General features: G+C 38.0%; 4 protein-coding genes across 6 annotated transcripts; 3 read left to right on the forward strand and 1 right to left on the reverse strand.

Annotated features, from left to right (window-relative positions):
* Nucleotides 1-489: 489 nt before the first annotated feature.
* LOC148851750 (bidirectional sugar transporter SWEET1-like) lies at nucleotides 490-3,070 on the forward strand. 2 transcript variants are annotated; one of them, XM_088946273.1, is made up of 7 exons: nucleotides 490-778; nucleotides 916-969; nucleotides 1,076-1,112; nucleotides 1,527-1,622; nucleotides 1,853-2,132; nucleotides 2,225-2,344; nucleotides 2,579-3,070. In XM_088946273.1, exons 2-7 carry the CDS (start codon nucleotides 936-938, stop codon nucleotides 2,741-2,743), a joined length of 732 nt encoding a protein of 243 aa, XP_088802399.1. In that variant the 5' UTR covers nucleotides 490-778; nucleotides 916-935; the 3' UTR covers nucleotides 2,744-3,070. The 2 variants fall into 2 exon arrangements, with proteins under 2 accessions (XP_088802399.1, XP_088802400.1); XM_088946274.1 differs by having other exon boundaries at nucleotides 578-729.
* Nucleotides 3,071-7,634: 4,564 nt separating this feature from the next.
* On the forward strand, nucleotides 7,635-10,151 carry LOC148851751 (bidirectional sugar transporter SWEET1-like). 2 transcript variants are annotated; one of them, XM_088947119.1, is made up of 6 exons: nucleotides 7,635-8,124; nucleotides 8,224-8,260; nucleotides 8,695-8,790; nucleotides 9,097-9,376; nucleotides 9,470-9,589; nucleotides 9,701-10,151. In XM_088947119.1, exons 1-6 carry the CDS (start codon nucleotides 8,091-8,093, stop codon nucleotides 9,896-9,898), a joined length of 765 nt encoding a protein of 254 aa, XP_088803245.1. In that variant the 5' UTR covers nucleotides 7,635-8,090; the 3' UTR covers nucleotides 9,899-10,151. The 2 variants fall into 2 exon arrangements, with proteins under 2 accessions (XP_088803245.1, XP_088803246.1); XM_088947120.1 differs by having other exon boundaries at nucleotides 8,019-8,124; nucleotides 8,224-8,331.
* A 2,387-nt stretch (nucleotides 10,152-12,538) lies between these two features.
* Nucleotides 12,539-13,301, reverse strand: LOC148851752 (uncharacterized). The gene is made up of 3 exons (XM_088942884.1): nucleotides 13,160-13,301; nucleotides 13,009-13,071; nucleotides 12,539-12,855 (listed from the first exon to the last, which is right to left on the reverse strand). The coding sequence occupies exons 1-3, from the start codon at nucleotides 13,247-13,249 to the stop codon at nucleotides 12,712-12,714; spliced, it is 297 nt and encodes a 98-aa protein (XP_088799010.1). The 5' UTR covers nucleotides 13,250-13,301; the 3' UTR covers nucleotides 12,539-12,711.
* Nucleotides 13,302-19,703: 6,402 nt separating this feature from the next.
* LOC148851753 (BTB/POZ domain-containing protein At2g13690-like) lies at nucleotides 19,704-25,880 on the forward strand. Its single transcript, XM_088946275.1, has 2 exons — nucleotides 19,704-20,846; nucleotides 24,806-25,880. Exons 1-2 carry the CDS (start codon nucleotides 20,100-20,102, stop codon nucleotides 25,736-25,738), a joined length of 1,680 nt encoding a protein of 559 aa, XP_088802401.1. The 5' UTR covers nucleotides 19,704-20,099; the 3' UTR covers nucleotides 25,739-25,880.
* Nucleotides 25,881-26,085: the final 205 nt, after the last annotated feature.

Below are 26,085 nucleotides of genomic sequence, written 5' to 3' on the forward strand. Positions count from 1 at the left end.
GTTTTTCATGCATCAAACGGTTGACATTGTGCTCCTATGGGGGGGGATTGTGGGTGGGCTTCCTGCTTTGTCCGGACAATACGGTGAGCCCAGGAAAGAGAGCAAAATCAGGACAAACTTTAATGGGCCCTCTGGATCATGTCCTTCTGGGCCGTACAGTCTTCTCCCTTCACTCTTCAGTCTAGACCGATGCAATGGCTCGCATGCTATCCCTTGTTTTCCTCCAAATTCCGAGGCTGTATCACGGGATAGGGCTTAAATGAATACTCCTTGGAAGGTGGATAATAAGGCCACGTCGCTCATGTTTCAGAGAATTTTGATGACGTGGCTTTTAAATCGACCGTTGGAAGGAGCATTCCCTCCTTTTAGCAAAGGTGTAGAAATGAATAGGTTCAATTTCGTAATTATTTGTAAAACCGGGGCCAATTATATTGCATTCCATAAAAGAATCGAATACGTTTTTTATTGCTCACCGGACTTCTTTTACCTGTAACAGAAGGTTCTCAACGTATGAGCTCTTTTCACAGCTCCTACAGTTCTACTTATACCACCGAAAAAGAGAGAGGGAGATTAAAATCTTAGAAATTAAAAATCAAAATACAGATTCCTATGTAATTTGCATAACTCATCTGTTTTACTCCAGGAATCTATGCGCAATTCAGTGCAGTTTGCAGGCAATAAAACCGCAGAGAGAGAGAGAGAGAAAGATTGTGAAAAGTCTCTGGAACTGTAAGCAGACGAAACTGGATAAGGACGAAATCAATATTGACCAGAGACAGTTACTTTCTTTTCTTTTTTTCGTCTATATAAACTCCGCCTTTGTGGTTGAGTTGTTCTCATCCTATTTGCAAGCTCGCACTGTGTTTAAGACAAACTCTATACGTTCGATCTTCTGAGCTTTCCTTGGTTTTCCAGGTTCTTGGACTACAACGGAAATGGATATTCCGCATTTCTTGTTTGGGATTTTTGGTGGGTTTTCTTCTTTGAAATTGGGCTTCGTTTTCTCTTCGATCTTCTTGAGCTTCTGTGGTTTTTCATTGACATATTCTTTTGTTATCCTATGTTTCTGGAACAGGGAATGCAACTGCACTATTTCTCTTCCTTGCTCCTACGTAAGCTTCCTCTCTATTTCTCCCACTTTGAATCACTTGTTCTATCGCGAGGTTATGATAATCTGACCAGAAGAGATTCTGAGAGTTCAAGAATCTCCATCTCTTGCTTATGTTGATTCTTTTGAAAAGCCTCCAGCGGGATTTCGATTTGACTCGATTCCATGCAGAGTTGAAATCCTGATATTTCTCTTTTTAGCAGATTCTTTCTTCTTTTAATTTCTTCTGGAGATTCCGTGACAAAAGCAGATATCAGCTAATTAAAGATTTATTCTTTTGCAATAAAAACGGCATGATTTCTTTAAACAGATTCTTCGTCGTCGTCGCATATAGAAACATAGAATCGCTGTCTTTTAACTACAGTAATAAAACTACTGATGATTTACTCTGATTATTTTATTTTAATGGTGGTCGTAGAATAACATTTCGTAGGATCATCAAGAACAAATCAACGGAGAAGTTCTCAGGTCTCCCATACGTCATGACCCTCCTTAACTGTCTCCTCTCTGCATGGTACGTTTTTTCTCCTCTGTTTTTCTTCCCAAACAAAGGGGTATAACTGTCATTTAAGACTGATACTTCGCCGAGAATCATGGATGTCCGGAACTCCGATAGGCTCGTTGCTTCACCTCGGAAATCGGAACAGAGCATTGCTTGAAGTGACACATGACGAATGTGATATGTGACTTTTCGTTTCAAATCGAACTTGGATCGTCCGATCTGATGAACATGTTGACCAACAGGTACGGACTCCCTTTTGTGTCCCCGCACAACATCCTGGTCAGCACGATCAACGGCACGGGATCGGCGATCGAGTCAGTCTACGTGTTGATCTTCATCATATACGCACCGAAGAAGGAAAAGGCTAAGATTCTGGCACTTTTCTCGTTCGTGCTCGCCGTCTTCTCGGCCGTCGCCGTCGTTTCTCTCTGCGCCCTCCACGGCAGCTCCAGGAAGCTCTTCTGTGGATTGGCTGCGACCATCTTCTCCATCATCATGTACGCCTCACCTCTATCAATCGTGGTGAGTTCCTAACTGAATTCCATTTTGTGATTCCCAGAGTGCCCCTGTTTTCAATTTGGATTTACGATTACGATGCTCTGGAAACGGTGCAGAGAATGGTGATCAAGACGAAGAGCGTTGAGTTCATGCCGTTCTTCTTGTCGTTGTTCGTGTTCCTGTGCGGGACGTCCTGGTTCATCTTTGGCCTGCTCGGCCGTGATCCCTTCGTCGCTGTAAGTGTCTCGTGTTAGGTCTAAGGTGTTCTCCCACTCCCAACAATACGGTTTTTTAAAAGTTCATGGAGTACAAATGCAAATGCGTAGAGTGTAAAATTTTGTATTTTCTATTATTTTGTATATATTTGCACCGTATATATTTGTATTTATATTCCTTCCAAACTGAGCCTTTTAATGGCTATAATGCCCTTTTGTCTAAACCAATAGAAGGGGACTGTTACGGTGTTGCAGGTACCCAACGGGTTTGGTTGTGCGTTGGGAACGGTGCAGCTGATATTGTACGCAATCTACCGTAAGAACAAAGGTGGGACCAAGGCTGATGATGATTCAATGGAGATGGGGTACGGTAAGCCGCAGCAGCAAGTAGAAGAGAAGAAGCAAGTGACTGTCAAGTAAACGGAGAAGCGGGTCGATGACTGGACTCAGTGAGTCAGGAGTGAGAACCGAGGAGGAGCTCCTCGGCTTCGGATATACACGCATTTCATTCACATTTCACACAAATAATCCTCTGATGCGTATCTGGGTCTTGTTGTCTTCTTCTCCAATCAAATCAATGTGTCCTGTTTGTTCCATGTTTGGCTTTTCTGCGCTGAAAATGGATTTTCACTTCTACTAATGTAATACAAAGAAAAATCTCAGGGTACCGTGAGATTTTAACTTCCAGTTTGGTCCCACTCGGGTTCTGAGGTTCATTCCTTTAATGAGGTGCATTTTTCGACGTCAGATTGGAATCTACTTCTTAAGGGAAAGCTTACATGTGGTGTGTATAGGTTAAATCCACATGACCAAATATGGTCCCCAAGATTCACATGGGGGAGTCTTGCCACGTAGGACGGAAGCATTCAAAATGAGTACGCCTTCTGAAAAGAAAACGTTTCGAATTCTCGCAAATCGAGGAAATTGACCATTTTCTTTTGAAAAATCGATTGATTCCACAATCATCAAACAAGTTGCAGCATCGACCCCGCTAGTTCCAATGATTAATTGGCACAAATTACAAGGTAACAATTAAGTACTTCAATAAAGTCCACATAAATCAAGTGTGAACTCCCTTAATCGAACCGAGCGTTCGACCCAGTTCAGGAGATTTTGAAAAGGGAGATGTTTTCACATTGGCCATTTTGTAAAACGGCAACTGGAATATCCGGATCCGGATTCTATTGCAAACTTTCCACGAAAAGAGGTTTAATTAGATGTGATTGATTAATATACTTATGCTGAATGTTTAATATAGTTTGATCGGTTTTGGGTTGGAGCGTCCGAATAAAATTAATTTGAACGGATTGGACAAACTAATAAGAATATAGTTTTGGGCTCTAATGGTCCGTTGATAGAAAATAAGAATATAGGTGTCAATGAATCGGGTGTGAACTACCAAAAAAATGGGCCAGGTATGGGTTGAACAAATCTAAATTAAAATTAATTTTAACAAATTAGATTGTCCAAATCAAAATGATCCAAAATATCCATCGGATTGGATTGGACCTGTTTTATTTGTAATGAATTCATATTGGAGTGGATCGTATCTCTAGTAAAAAGTTAAATTTGATAATATATTATTAATTTATAACTTAACTCTTTACTTAAAAAATTAAATCTTTATCTTTTATTTACACATGTATAGCATATATTCTTACACTAGTATATATCATTTCAATTAACCTCATGAAATGGAGTTTTATACTACTTGATTATAGTTTCGATAGCATTTTTTATATGCAGTTTGAATAGTAATTGAGGCTATATATTGTATTAGAGCTTGGCTAGAACTTTGGACATGATAGAATTGGGCCTATTGCAAATCGATTTTAAGGCCCATTTGGTTTTCAGGAATAGGGGTCCGGAATCAGAATCGGAATGGGCCATTGTGATTCCAAATGTTTGGTTGGACAAAATCAGAATCCTCTACTCATTCCTGGTGGAATGGCATTCTCCCTCCCTTAAAATGAAATCTCATTCTAGTTTATTCTAATTTCCACTTCGATTCTTGTATGAAGCAAACAATGGAAATAGATCATTCCAATTTCGAATTCAGAGGATTATCCACAATTATCTAGAAAGCCCGATAGTTGCCAGTTTTCATAGTTTATATGTTACAACACTGGTAGGTATAAGTGAAAGTTCACTCATACCAATTTATAGATTTTAGTGTATCCTTAAATTTGTTACAACGCTTAATAAAAAAGCCCATAAATAGGGGTCCATTTGATTCATAGTCTAAATCAGAATCAGAATTGGAATCGAAATCGGAATAGTCCATTCCCATAGTTTGTTTGGTTCGGATATGAATGGAAATGAGAATTAAAATCAGCAGTAATGGGATTTCATTCCCAAGAGAGGGGCAGGGAATGGCCATTCCCTCAAATGGGGGAATATCATTCCTGCAAGAATGAGAATGAGATTCCGATTCCGCCCAACCAAACAGTTGGAATCAGAATAACCCATTCTGGTTCCGATTCCAAAACCTTATTCATGTAAACCAAACGGACCCTAAAACTTTATTTTTATCAGTAGGACTGCAAACTGATTACAATATTGAATCGGCCACACAAAAATTCAACTTTGTATGCTAACCAGTGCCCACAACCTGGCTTACAATGCTTGTAATATAATGTAAATGAAATTCTGTTACACCTGCTAGGGTTTTTTCCCTGTTTCTATTTTAAAAAGCCTAGATCCAGAAGAGGTCAAAATTAAGTGGAATTCCTCTTCCGTGACCCAAAAGCGTGCTAGGGTTTTTTCCCTGTTTCTATTTTAAAAAGCCTTTGTCAGGTGATCAAACTAGTCCATATTCTGTGAAGCTATTTTTTGGGGAGGGAAAAAAACCTAACACAATGTGTGGTATAGGACAGTATAGGGCTGGCATGGACCGGACTGAGAAAACAACCCTTTGTCTGATGGACGATACGCAACTTGAGTATGGCAAAAAAAAAGAGTGGGTTATGTAGAAAAAGAAATGAATTAATATGGCAGAAGAAAAGGTGCTTGGGAAACATGGGAAGCATCCCAATAAATGAACGACGCTTGTCCGCCCAGAGTTTTCCAAGGTATTACACCATTTCAATTTGTGAGTAATCCTTACCAAATTTGATGTTGCCATCCTGGCCCATGTGGTAGACCCTTATGATGTTGGTATCCCAAATTCCCAACTATCCCCATTTGGGGAGTCTTTCCCTTTCTTTGGACGGTTGCTGTCCTTAGCCCTACGTGAGACTCCAGTCCACTGCCCTTGCCATTGTGGGTACTTTGTCCTTTCCCCGAAGTAAGCCCACCTCAAGCTAGAGCCCAACTTGTATGGGCCCAATACGAGTCCAGCTCGAGGTGGAAGTTCCTCTACCCTAGAACAAAAGGTCAATAATATCTTGGAAGAAAAAAGAACACAGCCCAGCTTCAGTAGGCTTTTTCTACACATACATCGTAATTAGCTAATAATCCCATCCAGATATCGTGGACCAAACCCCAATATTTACGGGTAGAGTAAAAATGGCATTGAGTAGTAAGTTTTAGACAGTGGATATAATTTTAAATAGAATGAATTGGCGAAACCATATTCATTATTCATGTAGCCGATCCCATACAATTGGGATAAGACATTGATGATGATAAAATTTGGTCCAGCCCTTGGGCTATTTTTATTGGCCTTAAAACTAAAGTAGGGACATATAATCCATGCGGTAAATGCTGTTTTTTATTTGACTTACAAAATTATATTTGATTAAATTTGTATTTAAGGCTCAGTGTGGAAAGGAGTACAAACACAAATTTAAAAGCCTTGTATTTTATATGTATTTTTGTTATACATATTTGTATTTGTACTCTTTTTAAACTGAGTCTAAATGATTTCATCCATCATTCTAATTTGAATTAACCAATTAGGAAATAATACATTTTTTGGTGTATATGGGATCCACACACCACTTTATGTGGTACTCAAATATTTAGGTGCTATTTGTTGATGGTTGAAATGGCTTGACTGAATGACTTGTTCCTTTATCTTTTAATAATAATAATATATGCAAGGGTGTAGTAATCAACCCCACTCCAGCTTCATCTATCAAGGTGTTCACAACCAACCGATGGATTACCAAATGATGAAGCAGTAAATCATTTGATTCAGACATTTCAGTTGTTATCAACAGCCCCTTAGTAAGCTCTCCTGTTTGAGGGTCTTGTTTATATAAAGAAGAAGAAAGAAGAAAAACATTTCTCTGGTCAAGGCCTGACCAGGACCAAGCTGCTCAGAACTTTAGGTGGGTGGATTTGGTTCGACTTGAACCAGAACCTAATTTGACTATTGTGAAAGGATGAAAAGATGAAAGCCTAATGGTTTTATATTGGTTTTCCATAAAATCTAGGTTGACAATTTCTGTAAACATTCTTTACTTCTTATAAATTAACTTGCTTTCTTTTATATTTAATTTGTTTGTATAATTGTTTTCAATGGTGAATGTGATTTATAAGCAATAGTTCCATTTAAATTATCACACTATGAAAAGGAATGATAACTCTGTTTTGATTGATCGATTTAAACATTGAACAGAACAACATCAATATAATACCCTGTAACCCTAGGCTCTTCATATTTTAGTCCCTGGTTAGATGATTCCATAACCCTGTGTTTGGTTTGAAAGAAAAGGTACCGTTCATTTCCTTTCCCTACTTTTTCTTTCAAACCAAACACAGTTTCTTCTACCTGCTACAAATCCATCGTGGCAGGGGCAATTAATACACTGCATAGACTTAATACTGAAAGGACTGAAGTATCCCCACTAGTCACCCTCCATTTAGTTCTCTGGAAGTTCTGCTGGTGTCGAAATCCCTTATTAGATTGCTTCTTATCCTTATATCATACTTGATATCTAACCCTAACGCCCTAACGCAAGGCATTTACACAACTCCTCAACGTGGCCTTTGAATGGTGTAAAGACCTGTTCATGCCTGCCACGTTATCTACCCAAGAGATTAAAATAACTCAACAAATCTTGCACTTGGCAGCTTAGGTTGTTGAGTGGCCCAAACGAGCCCTAGATAGAGTCACTAACATATATGATAATGTGCTAGCTAGATATGACTGAAATTCGCCTGTTTTGAGGGACCCAATAAGCCCAAAGGGCCCCTCCATAGTCCATTCTTGCAGAATCAGTCAGTAGGTAAATGCTAGACCAATAACTTAAACCCAAAACATGTTAGAGACTTGAGGTGACGAGGCTATTCGATAATGGTTAAACGGACTGAATTAAATGACTTATCAAAAACAAATGTGTAGTAATCAGCCCAATATCCCATTCAGACATCAACGAGCTTGCAGCGTTCTTAATGGCTTTTAAACCAGAGGACAAAGTAAAAACCCATTAATTAAGTTAAGCAACTTCAGCTATCAAGCAGAAAGATAGCTAATTCCTTTTCAGCTGTTTCTTGAGTGAACTCCTTCGGATTAGAGTCTATAAGAAAGAAAACTTTTTCTCTACCAAACCCATTTGCTTTTCTCCACGAATCATTTGTCAATTCAATGCAGTTTGCAGAGAAGAAGCGGGGAGGGTGAGGGGAGGATTCTCATTACCGTAGTTTTGGATAAGCATGACATCAACATTGAATGTCATAAAGCAACTTTATTTGGTTCTTCTGTTCTCTCTTCTGTATAAATACCACCTCAGTAGTTCAACTCTCCTTTCAGTCTAGTTTCATTCACTTCTGAACTTGCTTGACCTTCTAAGTCCTTGTACTTCCTTGGACTGCAGTAGTAATGGATATTCTTCATTTCTTGTTTGGAATTTTTGGTGGGTTTTTGTTTCTTTTATCTGGATCAATGTTTCTCTTTAATTAATTAGTTTCTTTTCACTGATGGGTTTCTTTGTTCTTCTGAGTTTCTGAAACAGGGAATGCCACTGGTTTGTTTCTCTTCCTGTCTCCAACGTAAGCTTCACCCCTCTTTCCCGTTTAATACAGATTAATGAGTTCTTCAGTCAGCAAGAAAACGCAAAGAAGTATATTAACATATCTGCTTTCCTTTTTTTTTTGTTTTTCTTCTGAAACTCCTGGATTTAAAAAATCACTAACACCATTTTTCATTTCTTCTCTCTCTTTCCTTCTCAGTAAAGCTACAACAGTCTTCTGATAGTTATGTTGCAGGAATTGCTGAACTGCAGAATTTCTATTTCTTTATTGTTTTGATTCTTTTGGACAAACTGTAAAAAGAATCCATGCATTAGCTGAAATGCTGATACTAACCCATCTAGAGATTTCATTTCTGCCTTTCTTCTTTTTCTGTTAATTAACCAATAAATCTGTTAATACTTCTCTTTGGTCATTATGTTGCTTGATTTTGAATTATGTAATGGTGGTCACAGAATAACATTTCGTAGGATCATAAAGAGCAGATCAACAGAGCAGTTCTCGGGTGTTCCTTACGTCATGACCCTCCTCAACTGTCTCCTCTCTACGTGGTGAACATTCTGACTGCCATTATTGCCCTTCATTATTTTTGTCTTTCTCCCTAAATACTTCCTTTTAGTGGTTTTCAAGGAAAAAGCGGAAGGGCGATACAGTCATTTAACTTTTTTGCACCTAGATTCGCGGGCGCTTCCAGCTCCAGCTCCGATGGTTTTGTAGTTTCAGACTATAACCAGTTGAAATGACATGAATAGTCCTGGTCTACATGCAACTTCGGACTAAACTGAAACCTATCGCATTCATTCCTGATCGTCTGATCTAATTACTAAGCTGAATTGGATTATCTTCTCACTTCTCAGGTATGGACTTCCGTTTGTTTCCCCACACAATATCCTAGTCAGCGTAATCAACGGTGCTGGAAGCGCAATCGAGTCAGTCTACGTGATGATCTTCCTGATATTCGCCTCAAAGAAGGAGAAGGTCAGGTTGATGGGACTCCTCTTTTTAGTTCTGACCATCTTCTCGGTCGTGGTCTTGGTTTCACTCTTTGCCCTGCATGGCAACGCCAGGAAGCTCTTCAGTGGCTTTGCTGCTTCCATCTTCTCCATTATAATGTACGCCTCACCTCTATCAGTCATGGTAAGCCCCAGATTCCATTTTTGTAATTCCCGTTTTGCCCCTTATTTGTATAATTTATTTACAAAGCTGGGAGCTGTGCTGTACACCGTACAGAGATTGGTTATCAAGACAAAGAGCGTTGAGTTCATGCCGTTCTTCTTGTCGTTGTTCGTGTTCCTGTGCGGGACGTCCTGGTTCATCTACGGTCTTCTCGGCCGAGACCCGTTCCTCTTTGTAAGTCGTAATTAGTTAGTTATCTATCTTAATCACAGGGAGGTTGGTGTAATCAAAGTTATCGACAGCCGTGTGATCTTGATCTAACGGAGCGATGGTATGGTGTGGCAGGTTCCGAATGCGTTTGGATGCGTATTGGGGACAATGCAGCTGATACTGTATGCGATTTACAGGAAGAATGAAGGTGGAGCCGACACAGCAACCAAAGGTGGAGATTTCATCGAGATGGGACTTGGTAAGCCGCAACATGAAGAGATGCAACGGTCGAGGTACAATCTTGCAAATCATGAGGAGCGTCCTCGTGTTTAGACAGGTGGACGGAGGAAGTTTAACCTACGTCACCCTATGACCTATCTATCATCTGGTTGCCTCTTGAGGATTTAGATCAGTAAAATAAGGGGAATACTAGTAAACAACTCGTTTATGCAAATCTTGTATTGCGAAGCATCCAAGAGTTGCATAAATTCGTTTCCCAAAGGAGATTTTGTAATTTTTTTTTTCTTTTTGTTTTCTCTTTGATCTGTGAAATCATGGAATGCACATCTCAAAATTCAAACGCTAAGGCTCATTCTTTTTTTTTTTTGGTAATTAAAGTGATAAGGCTAAGTTTGGAAAGAATACAAAATATATATGTACGGTACAAAATCTTGTGTATTGTATTTGTAGTTTGTAGTTTGTACTGTATAATATTTATATTTTTTTTCCTAAACTGAACCTAAACAATTGTGTATTGATTTAAATACAAAACACTTTATATTAGTTTTTCCGGTCCAATGCTGAATCAACTACAAAAATTGAGATTTCAACCCACCATGGTATCAAATACCATTAAAAATGCCAATAAACCCAAATAAATGATAAAACTTAAAGAATTTTTACTGGATTGGAGTTTTCTTGTAAGGCTTAGTTTGGAAAGAGTACAAAAGTTTGAAAGTAGCATTATTGCTACCAATGAGATCAAGGGCAACAATGTGATTTTATTAGTGTTCAAGGCCAATAGGTACGAACGGGAGGAGAACACACATCAAAGGCCTTGAATGTTATCTCAAGGGCGAAGGTTCCAATGATCAAGTTAGTCGAATACTTTAAAAAGGTTGGACCAAGCAAAATACAAGAGCAAAATATAGCTAGGAATGGTTTTTTTTTTTTTTTTATGTTGAGGTAGTACCCCTTTTTATAGCTAATCTTGCCTTGGGAGTGGTTGAAAGCTCTGCCAATGCCACATGGCGTAGTGAAATCCACTAAGTATCCCTACATCAAGTACACATACAAATATGTAGAGTGTAAAATCTTATATTTTATATTATTTTGTATATAATTATATTGTACATATTTATATTTATACTCTTTCTACAAGGCATTGCAAATAAATTTGTATTGATATATGACAATGCAAATTATTTGAGTGTAAATTCTAACTTATTTTTGTTTCAAAATTTAAAGTATTATGAAGTAAATTAAGACACAAAATAAAATAAAATAAAACCAAAAACAAAATTAAATGAAAATTTACAATCCTATGCATTCATACTAATACAAATAAAATTGCACTGCAACCAAATACAGCATAAATTTCAGTTTAGGAGTACAAATACAAATATGTAAATTACAAAACTCTGTATTTTTGTATTACTAAATCTTGTATTTTGAACTTTATATTTATATTCTTCCTAAAAGGCTTAGTTTGAAAAGACTGCAAATACATGGTTTAAAAATATAATATATAAGGTTTTGTACTCTATTCTTTCCAACTTGAGCCTAAATTTTTAGGTAAATAACGGTTTCATACCAAACACTGCCCCTGAAAAGATGCTCCAATGCTAGTTCAGAGAGGTTCCACCAGGGGTTGACCCACTGAAAAGATCAAATTCGTTCAAAACCCAAGTTCCAATGAGTGTTCGGGTCAGCAGTTCATCAACTGCCGGATGAATGACAATTTGGAAGAACTGTGACAAGTGACCCACTGCTGCAAGAGGTGAGGTGGGTGTGATGTAAGGACCAATTTTGTGAGCAGTAAATCTCTTTTTTTTGTTTTTCTTCAAAAAATCGGATTTGTTAATCATACGCGCCTCACAGCCCTTGAAGCCATGCTGCATTATACAATTATGGAGATGTTCATGTGAGGTGGGGATGTGAATACCCATATTGTTAGGAGCAAACCCAATAAAGTTCTGAGTTTGTTAGGAGCAAATCCTCTTAATCAGTGCTAATGTGGCATTGTAGGAGTTCAACTTCTGAGTTTAGATTTAATATATATTTGATTTGGTGGACGTTTATAGATAAGTTATTTATTGGTTTAAACGTTTTTTTTTTACAATTTTACTTTAAAATTTCTTATTTTTCTTGTTTAATTGAATGTTACTTTAAACATTTTTTATTTTTTACCTTATATTATAAACATTTAGGATGTTGGAGGAAAAAAAATTTGACATTTCCCTATGAAAAAAAAATTGGCATTTCCTCATTTGCCCATATACATATATCAAGGCATTTTTTTTAATATTTAATATGTAAATGTAAGTGCGTTCAGACCCACATAACCAAACATAGCCTTATTCACTAACAAAAGTGATTCTCACAGCTTTTAGGGTGTGATGAACCATGTTTCTGAAGATATCCGATTTCTCGATTTGTTTACAAATAAATCGTTATTTTTCTCTGCCACTAAAACATGGTGACAAACTCAAAAAAGTGTTCAGCTAGCTTATTTCACTTTTCAATGTGCACAAGGATCGGCGTTGCTTCAACGCACCCCCCCTAACATCATATTTGTGTTTCTTTTTGATCATTGATCATTCCCTGCACACAAAACTAAGCAACTCATAACTGTGTTAGTGTTTTTTTCATAAACAACTTGGATCATGTCTGCTTCTGCTAAAACGCTGACGTGGCAAATTATTTAAATGCAAAGGCCCAGAAACATCAATATCAACTAGTTACATACATACATCTAAAAATTTTGGCGGTTCTTTTAATATTTTATTTGAAATTTATTTTGTTATATTTACAAAAATTAAAATAGAAAAACAGAAGAACATAAAGAACGAAGGCAAAATTCCATCCTGTACATCTGTGAAGAAAGTAAGCAAGCCCAGAAACAGGAAGTGAACGACCCAACCCACTCAGAAAGGTGCTGAGACTACATCTCTTAACCGTGTTACAACTCCTGGGAGTTTCAATTGAGTTGCAAAGCACTCAAATTCTTCATCTGAATCCTTTTTTATACTTCTCTTTTGACACACAGAGCTCACCACCGGCTTCAAACCCTACAACCATGAAACCAATGAATCTGTAAAGGTGAATAGCTTGCGCAAATACTTTGTAATTCATTCATTTCCATTAACCAATCCAAAACCATTCATCTCTTAACTCTCACTCAGTACTAACATTAAAAAATGTATATATTCTAGAGCTCTTACCTCTGTGAAAATGCGAATAGCTTCTTCTATGCCCCTGGTATTCAACACACAGAGCGCTTCCTCCTTCAATCAGAAAAGAAAATAGAAATCAGCGAAATGAAACAAACCCAGAAAAGAAAAGCATATATACGTACGAATCGGTTGGTCTTACCCTTGCAAACTGAAGTTGATCTATCGTAAGCGTCCGAGGCTCATTTTCAATTGAGGACTTCCTCTCAATCTGCAGAGAACATTTATCCATTTTTTTCCTCTTCTTTCCTGATATTTTTTACTGGGCTATTTTGATGTGGTTCGGAGGTTGCGTCCAACGTCCTTTAAATATGGGGTTCTGGTGATCAAGTAGATCACGGCCGAGACACGTGAGGAGGAATGGACGGTGGATATTTGTTCACGCGGCAACATGGGTACGGTGCTATGAGACACGTGGCAAGAAAAAATAATTCCGTCGTGATTTGAGGGGGAAACACTGGGTCAGAGTACGTGATGTGGAGCATTTCCTCGACATCTGGAACATTTGGCCGGTCTACTTTTCCGTGTTCGTTTGGAGCTGCCATGGAAATTGGAAGCCAACCCCTCTAGGGTAAAGTCGTTTACGGAAATTACCACTTGATGCCACGTCTCATACACTGTTTTCATTCATCCTTCAATTAACGGTTTGGCGGGTAGGCGGGTATCACCTCCTCCTGATGACTCGAGCCGGTTCGGATCAGGTAGGCGTAACGTTGTAAACACGTTCAGTGAGCAATTGAATATTTTTTTTTACATGTTTTTTAAAATACCCTCAGCCCATTAAAAAGATTAAAATTCATTTTTGACAGTTAAAGTGCTCATTTAATGTGCTTATTTGTATCAACCCGTTTTTAATGTGATCTGCCTTGAGTAGCAAACGGATTCAGAACCCGTTTGGGAGGATTTCTTGGATTTCTTGGATTTCTTGTATTGATTGAGCCGCATAGAAGAAATTATCTAATATGATTGAGGTTTATGTTTTTTTTTTTTTCTGGATCTTGAGAGGGGAAATTTTCTATTAATCAAGATATTCATGTTTTTTTTTCCAGTTTATGTAGGGTCTATTGAAAATTTATTTTTTCTAGAATATGTCTTAGTAATTTTTTCACCTGGAGGAAAAATTGCTAATACTTGAATGCGATAAAAGTATTGATCTTAATAATGGTTTCTTATAGCTAAAATAGTCATCAGTCATTATTTACCTAAAAAATAAAAAATATATATATAGATAAATGAACTTACCTAGATAAATGTTTTCTAAGAAATACTTAATTGGATAAATACATTTATCCAAATAAACAACTTCTCGAAATTTGGAAATTTGATTTCATGACTTTTTTAAGTCTAATTTTGATTTTTTAGATTTTTTATCAAATACATTTTCATGAGTTCCAGATTCCATAGCTCATATAAGAGTAGAAGCCGCTGCATAAAAGCCCTCCCAAACGGAAACTTAGATCACCAGATTCAGCACAATGAGTAAAGCAAACTAAAATTCGGGTAGTGTAGGATCTTCCCCAATATGATCCAAGTCCAACCCATATTTGTGCCCTCGAACAAGTTATGGTTCCCATATCTCACATAAGTAGGTATGAGCTCGACTGAGAAAGGATAAGCACATTAGCATACTCAAGGTGAAGATTTGGGAACAAAGTTTGGAGATTATAGTTGGAGTTGTTTAACCTGTGATATCACGGTCTCTATTATATATATAATTGAAGATGCTAGCTAAACTTGTAATTTGGTAATTGGTGAATAGTGGTGGGGATTCTCTAATTAAACCTACCTACATCTGCAGCTTTGGTGAGTTTTATAAGGTTGCTTAACTCTGGCATTATGGTGTTCTTAGTTATACAAGCACATACACAACTGACATTATGGTGCACATGAGGCCCACCAGTTATACCTTGGAGAGTTTGTGGTTATGCAGTAATGCAGATTTGATTCTATGCTTTGTATTATGGAGGAATGCTGACTGTATAGGAGCTGTAATTCATTTATGCCTATATAGGGTCTGTAATTCATTTTGCTTGGGCATAGTACAATATATATATATATATATATTTTAATGATCTAAATACTCTTATCCGAAGTTGATGGAACATCTCTTTTAGGATAAATCCATTTACATATCAACTGAACCACCACTCATGAGTCTCCACTACAATCAGCCAGGTCAAAAAGTTCAGGTGATACAATTTTGACATTTAGTCTGAATTAATACACAAAATGTATGTGTTTTAATAAGAACCACCCACCAGCTGATGATGGCTCGGTTGTGAGGTCTCTGGCTAGCTGATTGTAGTGGGGACTCATGATGAAATCCCATTGCCACTACGTTCGGGTATGGGACGGGTTACCCCAATTGTGTAGCCCCATGAAGCCATTAGGTCATAAACGAAATAAAAGTGTCACCCCAGCAATCCTAGTCAAGATTGGTTGAGATATTCACAAGACCCATGCAAAAGAAGGCCATTAAAGCAGAAACAGAAGAAGGTCATGAATTTGTTCTTTGATATGTGGCAGCACATTTGGCAGTATGAAAGGGATCCATTAAGTTTTGCCATCTCATCTCTAAGAACCAATTTTCCTATAGATGCCAAGTTTATTGAGTTAACTCATAAGAAGAAATTTTCCAAGCGGGGCACATCGGACAGCCAAAGGGGTGGTGGCTGTTCCAACAGGTGTTGAGAAGAGGGCCACAAATCTTTTAGCACCTGCAGTTCCTACAAATGAAAAGGAAAGGTCTCGGGGCACCATCACTCCATTTCCAGGTTTGTGTTTCCTGTGAGTAACCCTGACTTTAAGGTCAATTTTGCCGCCAGGGCTGCCTTCACAAGAACCCATGGCTGCCCATTATGAGGGTATGAAAAGCATCTCTTGATGTGCTTTCATTAGTGAAGCATTCCAAAGCTAAGGGTGTGTTCATATCAATGATCAAAGCACATTCAGTATGCCTTTTTCACACTATATGATTTGGGAGTTCACATCTGCGCCCCACATGCATCGGGGTCCTCCGGGCCTGTTTGGGAGAGCTGGAGATTTCATTAAGCTGCTTCAGCTTTAATTGAATTGCATTGATTGAGATGCTTTGAAGTTTTTAAAAATAGATCGGGCAAGGAACCATTTAGGGGTTTGGTTCCTGGGTCGAACGGTCCGACTGTTTCGACCAAACAGATGGCCCATTTTAATAAAAAAAATAAAAACAAATAACAGAAAACGGCCAAAAACCATTGTCCGGTTCAACGGTTTGACTGTCCGGGTCAACGATTCGCTGATCAAATAAACAGTTTTGGCTGGAAAGCCATTTTGGGGTCAACGATTCCTGGTTTTCTAGTCCAACCGTTTGGTCTGGTCTAGTTTTGAAAACATTACCAAAAATAATTTTATAAGAAATTTGATTTCATAGCTGAATTGCAGCATGTATATTTAGGGTTTTTGGGTTTTTCATCAAACATAACTTTTAGGCTTTCTGTGTGGGACCCACTTAGGTTATGTTTGATTAGGGAAAGGAAGTGAAATACATGCAGAAAAACCTTTACAAACTATGTTGAGCTGTTTTGGAGAAACCTTTAAAAGAAACTTCAGCGGAAAGCCATGTTATGGGTTTTGACAATCATTTTGGACACTCCGATGAACAGCCTATAAACTATGTTTGGTGAAAATTCGAGGTTGTTGGAATGGGCTGTCATTCAATTATTTGAAGGGCTATTTACTTCAACCTCCAGCTGAATTTCATCTCAGCCCTCTCAAAAGGACCCTCAGTCACGGGTACTTCCGCTCCTCTTGACTTTTCAATCTGAAATATCCCCAGAGGAGCAAATTCTAATGATCACAAGGATTCATTGTATATAACATGGTATTCAATAATATAACCCTATTCAAATTTGAATAATACTAGACCCAGAATGTTATATCCCAAGTCCTAACTACCCAACTATGATTTAGCTTTTACCTACCTAATTTTTGTAAAAGTGATGGATGGCATCTCTTAGAATGTTTTGTGGCATTGTAGACATATGGAAATCAAACAGATGGCATACTCTCTTATGAATCTAGTAAAGCTTGTGTTAGGTGTTATATACCAGAAGGAATTGACAAGGAAACCGATTGGGAATAGCATCATCTTTATCTAATAACAACAAATGGAGCTACAGTTGCCTATGTATAAAAAAACAAATTTATTTATATTTTAGTCAAAGAATTGATAGGACTAGAGGTATTAGGGTAGGAGTACACATATTAATAAATAAGTAGGGTATGGTATTAGCCTAAATTTGATTATTCTTGACTCATATATTGTTGGAAATTATATAAATTTTATTTATTAAGTATTGAATTTAATAATATTTTAAATTTATGTGTAGGATAATTGATAATTTATGTGTTTTTTATACGTCTTAATTAATCAAACAATTAGAAATTTTGATGTTTGGTTGTATAATTTTACTTGTTTATTGCTTATATATAACAAGAAATAATAAGAAATTAGATGTGAATTCTAAATCCAACCCGTCATACCTTTGAATATAGGGAGGGTTTTGCATTTTCATGTGTAGAGAGGGTTTGAATTCTTAAAATCCAACCCACTACAGGTTTAGGGAGGTGGAAAGGATTTAGAATTTATGAAACCCTCCAAGAACTCGCTATGTTCTAGTTTAACTATGGTCTAATTTAATTTAGTTCATAGCTTTTACTATTTGATAGAAAAATGTAAAACCCAATTGAGTACTTTAGATGATCAGACCTTTTCTGGCAAGGGAGGGAAGGAATGAAGTGGGCAACCCTTTCCATAAAAAAAGATTTACTAAAGGGAAGGGAAGATTAGATTTGAAGGAATCTCATCTATAAAATAAAAAATTGTTTTCCATGGCATTTTCGATATAAATAATTCATTTTCTTCCTTTACTTTGCAACCAAAAGGAACCTAGTGAATAAAACAGTTGTTTAGCAACATGAGAACGCAATGGCAGATCTAACAATATTGGCCTCAAGTACAACCTTGTAAGTGACGAAGCTGATGGAAGAAAAATGCCACTTTATTCTTCAATTATAATTGGGAGCAGATCTCTTAGTCCTATCGTTTAGCAAGGAAGCTGAACAAGCAAGAATAATATTCCACATTGAGAATTGGCTTGGGTCCCAAAGAACCAAATATAAAACCCCCAAAACCCTTGCCACGTGGTAAGAATAAAGGATTTTTTTTTTTTTTGCAAATTCAAATCTTAAAATTTAAAACATTAAGCTAGGCCATTGTTATTTGTGAAAAACACTAATAAAAGGTAGAAGTAGAATTGAAGGTTGATGTGGATTGGAAGGTTGAATGGGTCATGGGTGACCAATTCAGAGGGTCCCTTAGTTGCTGGATGATTCGGATTTGCCATTTCATGCTTTCACGTGGCAAAAGTAGGATAGGTCGTGTAGGGAAGTTTCCTACCTGACCTGATTAATTAACCTTTTTTATTCTTATATTTTTTTATGAACTTAACTTGAAAAAAGAGCCATTACAATTTTCAAGAAGTAGCTTTGACCAATTTTGTATAAAACTTTAGGGAAGTTTAGATTGCGTTCGCTTCGAAACATGCAAACATGCTTCTGTTTTTTACTTCTTTTGAGATAAAAAAAAAAAAAAAAAAGGACAAAAATAAAGCTTCAAAAAGAGCTTAACTATGCTCTTAATTTAACCCCTTTAAGCCTCAGTCTAGGGGTGCTTATTTAAGCGTCCCACACAAATAAAGCATTTATGCGTACTTATGTAAAAAAACCCAATAAGTGCTTATTCAAAAAAAAAAAACATTTTGAAGAAACTAAAATTTTTGCCTTATTTTTCAAGTGTTTATTGCCTTTCTGGCCCATCTTGACCCATCACCTAATTTTCAAAATACCTATAGACCACCGTTTGAAACAAGTGCTTTTCACCAAACACACTCATAAGCACTTATTTTATGATAAACACTTATTAATAGGTACTTATCCTATAAACATTTCATTACTAGTTTTATTAAGTTATTAAGTGATTATCTCGACTTAATATGGTATTTAGTTATGGTTGCTTTGTTTAAGGAGGGCTGATTTGACCACTTCATTAGTTCATTTGAATAAAGCCAGCTTCATTCCTTGTGAAAGACAATTATAACCCTATTAAAAGTAAATAAGTAGAGGTCTTTCTGTCTTTCCAAATTACTGTAAATAAGTAAATAATCAATCACCATTAAATAGATCACCTGATCTCAGTAATATAACTATAACGGTCCAGGAGTGGGGTCCCATTGTCAGGACTGGGATCTGTGGATCAGTCGACGTGTCTTCCAATAATTGTACCGCATCGAATAAATTATAATTGATTAAGCAAAGGGGCTGTACCATCACGGGTACATGATAATCGATTCATCAGACCGAACAACAGATCGTCCTTGTAATGTTGGAGCCGTTCGATCTGGATGGGTGTTGATAGAGTATGGTAGGCTTCACCGTTCTTGACCACAAGTCATGTACGATACCTTTTTCGTGTTTGGATTCTTAGATCCTGACACTGAAGTTTCAAAGGGGAATTCAGTTTTACCGATTCTACATTCCAACAGTTTGCTACTCACACCCTGTTTTGTCCTTCTGGTCCCAGCATTGTTGGGCCCCACTATGCCAGGTAGGTTAAATAAAGTCACGGGTCATCGGGTCAGCTGTACCCAGTTCATACTTTATCACAGCTCCCACAAGCACGTCCAAAAAGAGAGAAGGAATCAAAGAATCAAAGAAGTCGCGCATGCACCCACCCGGCGCAGATTAGCTTACGAACTTTGCTTCCATTGTACTACTGGTCTTAGTCTACCACAGGCTACAGTATCCTCTCTCTCTCCACGTATCCTCCTCTTCTTTCTCTATCTCTGTGTCTCATTTTCCTCACCCAACCGAACGTACAGAGCAAGAATCCAAACTCCACGAGAATCGAGGGAGAAAGAAGTAGGGGGCTCTGAGCGAAACTCCAAAAGCTCAGTGTTCTCTCCAATGCGCCTTCTCACGAATCCAAACTTGACCGCCTATCGTCCTCTTCGACCTACTCTGTGAGGCTTCAGCAATCGTCATTAATGGCGGCTTCGGGCCACCGGAGAACTCTTTCTCGCCGGGACAGTCGAGGGTTCCGGCGTTCTTGGTGTTGTTCTTTTGGCATTCCTCCCGAAAGCCCCGAAAATCTGAGTTGTGCTCGCTCCAAGACGACTCACAAATCTGAGATCCTTTCGAAATCTGGTAATTCGTTCCCCAATTCTCCTCAGAGCAGCAAAAGTGGGCTAGGGTTGGTTGGACTCATCGACCGTCGCCGTATCTTGTCTCCCGGGCGAGTTTCTCCGATCGATTCGGATAATGCACCTGATCCTGTTCGGGATATAGTGCCGGACACTGCTTCTGTTGGTGATAATGGAACTCAATTGGGATCCGAGACCTTTCGTTCCACTGACGAGAAGTTGGTTGCACCAGAGGTATCTGAGGCTTATCAGACTCCCGCGCTTGACCGTTCTTTGAGTACTGGCACAAAAGCCGAGAGTTGTTCCCCGGTGTTTGATGTGAGACTAAGCTTGAAGGGCAAGAACGGGGGTTGCTTGGTCTTGGAATTGGACTCGGAGGTGCTTTCTGCGAATAGCTCTGTATTTGCCGATTTGATCTCAGACTGCCGAAGGGGTTCGGGCAGCGGTGCGGCTGCAAAACTTTGCAGGATCGAGGTTCCTGATGTTGAGAATTTGACCGTCTTTCGTGAAACCATTGAGCTTATGTTTCTGGACGATATCACGAGGCGTCTGTTAAAGATGGGCGTCTCCCGTTCGATTGATGTACTCGAGGTGAGTGTTTCAGAATCTTTTTTCTGCTTTCTTTGTTCTGTTGATCTGTCACTTCTTCAAGGAAAGGCCGTGCATTTGGATTCTGTTGAACTGTTAGAAATTTCTATTGAACTTCGAGATTTGCCCTTGTGACCCGTACACTTCTTTTGACATGGTTTGATTTCTTGTGCTCCCATGAGCAAGAAGCACGAGTTTATGTACGAAAATATAGGTTTTATATTGCCACGTTTCAGAAAATTTAGCAATTTATGATTCAATGTGTCTTTAGGAATGTTCTAAGTTGTTAAGTTGGGAAAGGTCATACGTTCTTAGCAACATTAACTGGCCAAAACAACCACAAAACTTTAGATTTTCTGAAATGGATCATTGGTTAGGAACAGGAACTCAAACCACATTACTACTGATATAGAAAGATGGACTATGTCTAACGAAAAATAAGTAAATAAATAAACGAAAGATGGACTAATTACAATAAAATTTTGGTGGTTTAGAGTGTAGGCAAACGGTTTAGAACTTGCATCCAACACTTCTAGCATCATGTCTGGACATTGTATTCTCCCACACCATCAGTAACCTTCTCTGCCAGTGCTTTTTCGTTTCAAATATTTATAACCTTTAACTCAATGCACAAGTCCTATGCTTGCCGCAAGCCTCCTAGCAGGCCTTTCCCCCAAACTTGAACCAGTGACAAAAGCACCTCTCTATACTGTAGAAGTTATGCACTACTGCATGAAGTACAAATGGTGGTTCTCCTGGAGTAGCACAGCTTTCAAATGTCAGGGGAAGCCATTTTTACGAAGTATCTAGGAAGGTATTGAAGGGGAGTGGCTATTGAAGGTGACTGCAAAGTAGTGATTTTGTGGCTCAATTCAGAAGCATAACCAGCTTGGTAGTTCAGAGTTTTGGTAAGCGAAGCCAAAATTTTGGGAAAGAACCTGAACTGCTCGTTGAAGTGGGCCCCAAGATCGGCTAACTCCCTTGTTAATAGTTCAGCCAGAGATCGTATCAATTCTCAAGGGTGTAACTGGGGTTTGCTTGGGCCAGGGGTCCATTTGTAATCGGTTAAAATTATCTGTATCTGTTTTGGTGTGCTCAGCTTATAGCTGTTTGATGTACACTCCCTCCTGTCTACACAAGACAGCCTAGGGTTCTTTTTTCTATTCTAATACAACTCTCTTATAAGAAAAGATCTAGGGATTTATTACTTGTATTCTAGGTTTACTCCCACAAAAATATGAAAGGTATTTCTACTCTATATTCTTGTCTCAGCTATGTGATGTTGCAATTGGATGTTATAACAGGTAGATAATTGTATTCTAGTGATGTCATCATCACCATCATTTAAGCTTTGCCACAACTATATGGGATTGGCTACATGAGTCCTGTTTCACGATCCCATTCTGTTCAGTGTCATATCAATTGTTATATTATGATCCCTTCAATCATTTCTTATCATTTCAACCCATGTCATTTTTTATCTGCCCTTAGCTCTTATAGGCTATAGCCCATTCAACTTGTAATAGATAACTTCTTCTTATGGGTGCTGTAGTCTTCTCTGCACTTGAACAAACCATCTTTGTCTAATTATTCTCATTTCTTGCCTATTGAAGCTACTCCTAGGTTACTTCAAATGAGTTCATTTCTGACCCTGTCCTTTTTAAATGTAGCAATGTAAACCATAATAATATAAGTTCTGTATACAAAAAGGTAGGATGAGATAATTAGTTTGGTCCTGATTCTTGAGGATGATTCTGTCAATCCCACTAGGTATTTTTAGTTACTTGTCTTAAATTTTGTATGACTAATTTACTTTCTATTCAAATAGCAAATTAAATTTTGATATGTATTCTCTTTTTCCATCTCAGTTCCTTCCACGGTTGGTCTTTCTGCCCTTTCATTTTATATTTTATGTACTCAATCCTCTGCAATGGGGCTCAACCTGTTTTTGAGGATATCCTACTGAAAGCTTTGGCTTTACATTTTTCAAGAGCCATGCCCAAAATGAAGAAACTTTTAGATAATATGTGCCATAGAGAAAAGCTCTTTTTTTCTTTGCTTTTGGCTTTGCTCCCTTCCAACTTTTACACCATAATCTAACTATTATCTTAAACTTACATATATCCAGAAAGGGGGAAAATGTCCTTCCATCTAACATTGACTTAAACAAGATGTTCTCTTGCCTGGATTCTCTTTGGATTCTGGAAGTAAACCACAGAATCAAGTTGAATAAAAGTGAGGCTTGGAAAGACCTAGAGGCTTTTTAGAGGGTAGTAGGGCACCTCATTTACTTTGTCACCACAAGGATATAAATCTGTATCCAACTATTAGTATTTTTATGCTAGTTTTCATTACAATGCACCATAGTTTTAATTGGAATATTTTTGTTTCAGTAAGCTACAACTAAATATTAAACTTAATGTTTTCCCAAATTTTCAGAATATTTCAGTTTATATCACAATTTTTAAGAATATTTTTAATGGAAATTTCTTCATATTAAAAAATAATCAATTTCTGTTGGCGAATTTTAGTTTTTAACAGATTTTATTTTGGATTTAAAATATTTTAAAAAATCCATTGCACTATTTAACAATCAAAATAATAAAGACCATACTATTTTTGCCAATATAGATGATATATTGAGACTTTTTTAATGTATTGACTGTACTTTAGTTGATTCTAGCAATTTTATTAGGTGCATCTACAGAAGGGGAAATGTAAGCACTAGAGGAAGTTAAGTGATCCAGCTAGTCCTTCCTTGCCTTGATGTCCAGAAAATTAGGTGGATCTTTAATGTAAATGATGCATTGGAAGGAAACCCTTTTGGCAGTGTGGTTATGCTGGTTTATTTTCATTTCCCTCTTGTTCTATTCTTTTCCCCACCCCCAGTTTTTCGTACTAAAGTTTCACTACTGATAACCTCAAAAGAGGAGGAATAGAGAATCTGCTGGCTGCTACATGATTGGTGCAAGAAAGCTAGAGTAGTTTGGAGCTGCATTCCCTTTGTGGTGTGTTGGGGTATTTGGAAGGATTGGAACAGAAGGCTGATTGAAGGCAAGGTTCAGCAGATGGAGAGACTAGTGCTAGTGGTAGATATTGGCAAGTTAATTGTTGATTGGGTGATGGGGCTTCCAGATTTCACAGATTGTTAGATCAGAGTTTGGGAAGAGGTTTTGGGAGTTGTTAGAGATTGCAAATTTCTGATCATATTTGTGTTTAAAAATAGTTTGTTGTTAAGGTGCTGCCTTAACACCTTTTTGTGGATGCAATCGTTTTCCCATTCATTTTTAACAACTTCTTTTCTTTGCTATCAGTTTTTTTTTTTTTTTTTTTGAAAATGCTTTGCATGTTTATCATTCTGATTGGTAAGTTAATATTTTGTTTTCTGAACCGTAATATTAGATTTATACAAAATAAAGAGAGAGAGAGAGAGATTGTAGAAAATGAGCAGTAATTATTATTAAGAGAAGGAAAAGAAAGCCCATCCTGAATGTATATTCAAAACAGCTGTAAAACTTATGGAAATGGCATTTAATTTTTACATTCTTTCCATTGCAATCCATGGATCTTTTCAACCCATCATCTATAGAATGCACCTCCATTGAAATCCATTGCGAAAAGGAAAACAAAAAAGATACTTGAAACCCAAAGCTTGATATCACTTAAACCAACAAAAATAGTATACAAGAGTGGTGGAATTCAAATTTTACTTCAGTAGTGCAGAAAATATCATCTTTTCTTTCTCCGTTGAAGCCCAGTTACTGCGAAAATATTTCTGTGGTTTTACATTCCATACATTCAGGCCAACAAGTTTCTTTATGGACTGGGGGTCTGTTTGCCCTTAATTCTGATATTCTTCTTGAGCAAATTCAGTTTATTAAATTCTTTTTCTGCTTCTCCTGTTGATGGCTTAACATTCCTAAGACTAAGAGTGACGATCTCCATATTGTATCACATATCAGGTCTCAGCAGGCATAGTGTTTACCAAGGGCGTTTTGTCTTGTTTGAAATACCTTGAGGCTGTTCCTTGGAGTGAGGATGAGGAAGAGAAGCTGAAGAGATTGTTTACGAAGTTCAGTTTTGATAATGCAACAGCTAGAGAAGTGTTGGGCAGGCTGTATCTACTGGAGCAAGTTGATTCTGAGCAACATTTGGCCATGCAACTCATTTGGTCAGTCACTAATGGTGCTGATGCTGGTGCAAGGAATGAGCTTAAGTCTTTGGTCAAGGGGCTTTTGTCCAAGAGCTCAGTCTATGAGAAGGAGACTGAGCTCAACAAGGATGATCTGTATGTTGTTTGTCAGAGTTGTATTGGTTCCCTGGTTGGGCTTTTTGAGGAAGCCTCCGATTCTGTTACTGAGAAGCCATCAAAAGAAGATAATGGTAAGCCCTTGATTGAACGGGTTTCTAGGCAAGTTGACAACATCAACTGGCTTCTTGAGATCCTTCTGGAACGTCAAATGGCAGAAGAGTTTGTTGACGTGTGGGCAGATCAAGGGGAGCTGCTGAGGATGCATGAGTTGGTGTCTCCAATGATCAGGTATGAATTAAGCCGAATATCAGCATGCATATTCATTGCACTAGGGAGAGGGAAGTTGCACTGCCGATCAGAAGCCAGGTGCGCGGTCCTGCAAGCATGGTTTGGGCCAATGCTAGTAGACTTTGGGTGGCTGCAGAGGTGCAGGAAGGGGCTAGAAGTGAAGACGCTAGAGGAAGCCATGGGTCAAGCTCTGCTTACACTGCCATTGAAGCAGCAGCACTATCTGTTCATGGAATGGTTCCGGTGTTTCTCCAGGCATGGCAGTGAGTGCCCTAATCTTGGCAAAGCCTTTCAAATCTGGTGGCGCAGGTGCTTCTTGAGGGCCCCTGAAATTCGTACCGTTGAATCACGATAGCCATTCACAAAGCACCCCACTTACCATTTGTGTAATATGGTCTGTAATGTAGCTTTAGAGGCATCATCTAAAACAGATTGACGTGAATAATGTAGAGTAGCTTTTCAGGTGTTTAAAGAGCAGTCAGTACTGGCCTTAACCATTCATTGATGCAAACTAACATTAACAATGAGCTTTAACAATTCATTGACATAAGCTACCGAGGCGTGCACGAGCATTATCAAGCAGACCCACTTACAGTCAATTGTTGATCAAGAATAGAAGGTTACACCTATGAAAATATTCATGAATGTATTTTTTCCCCATTTCCTTTTCCTTTGGCTCAATTTGGAAGGAACACTAATGCA

This window comes from Nelumbo lutea, chromosome 5, assembly GCF_056320005.1.
Source record: "Nelumbo lutea isolate HS-2025 chromosome 5, American lotus-T2T, whole genome shotgun sequence".
NCBI lineage: Eukaryota > Viridiplantae > Streptophyta > Magnoliopsida > Proteales > Nelumbonaceae > Nelumbo > Nelumbo lutea.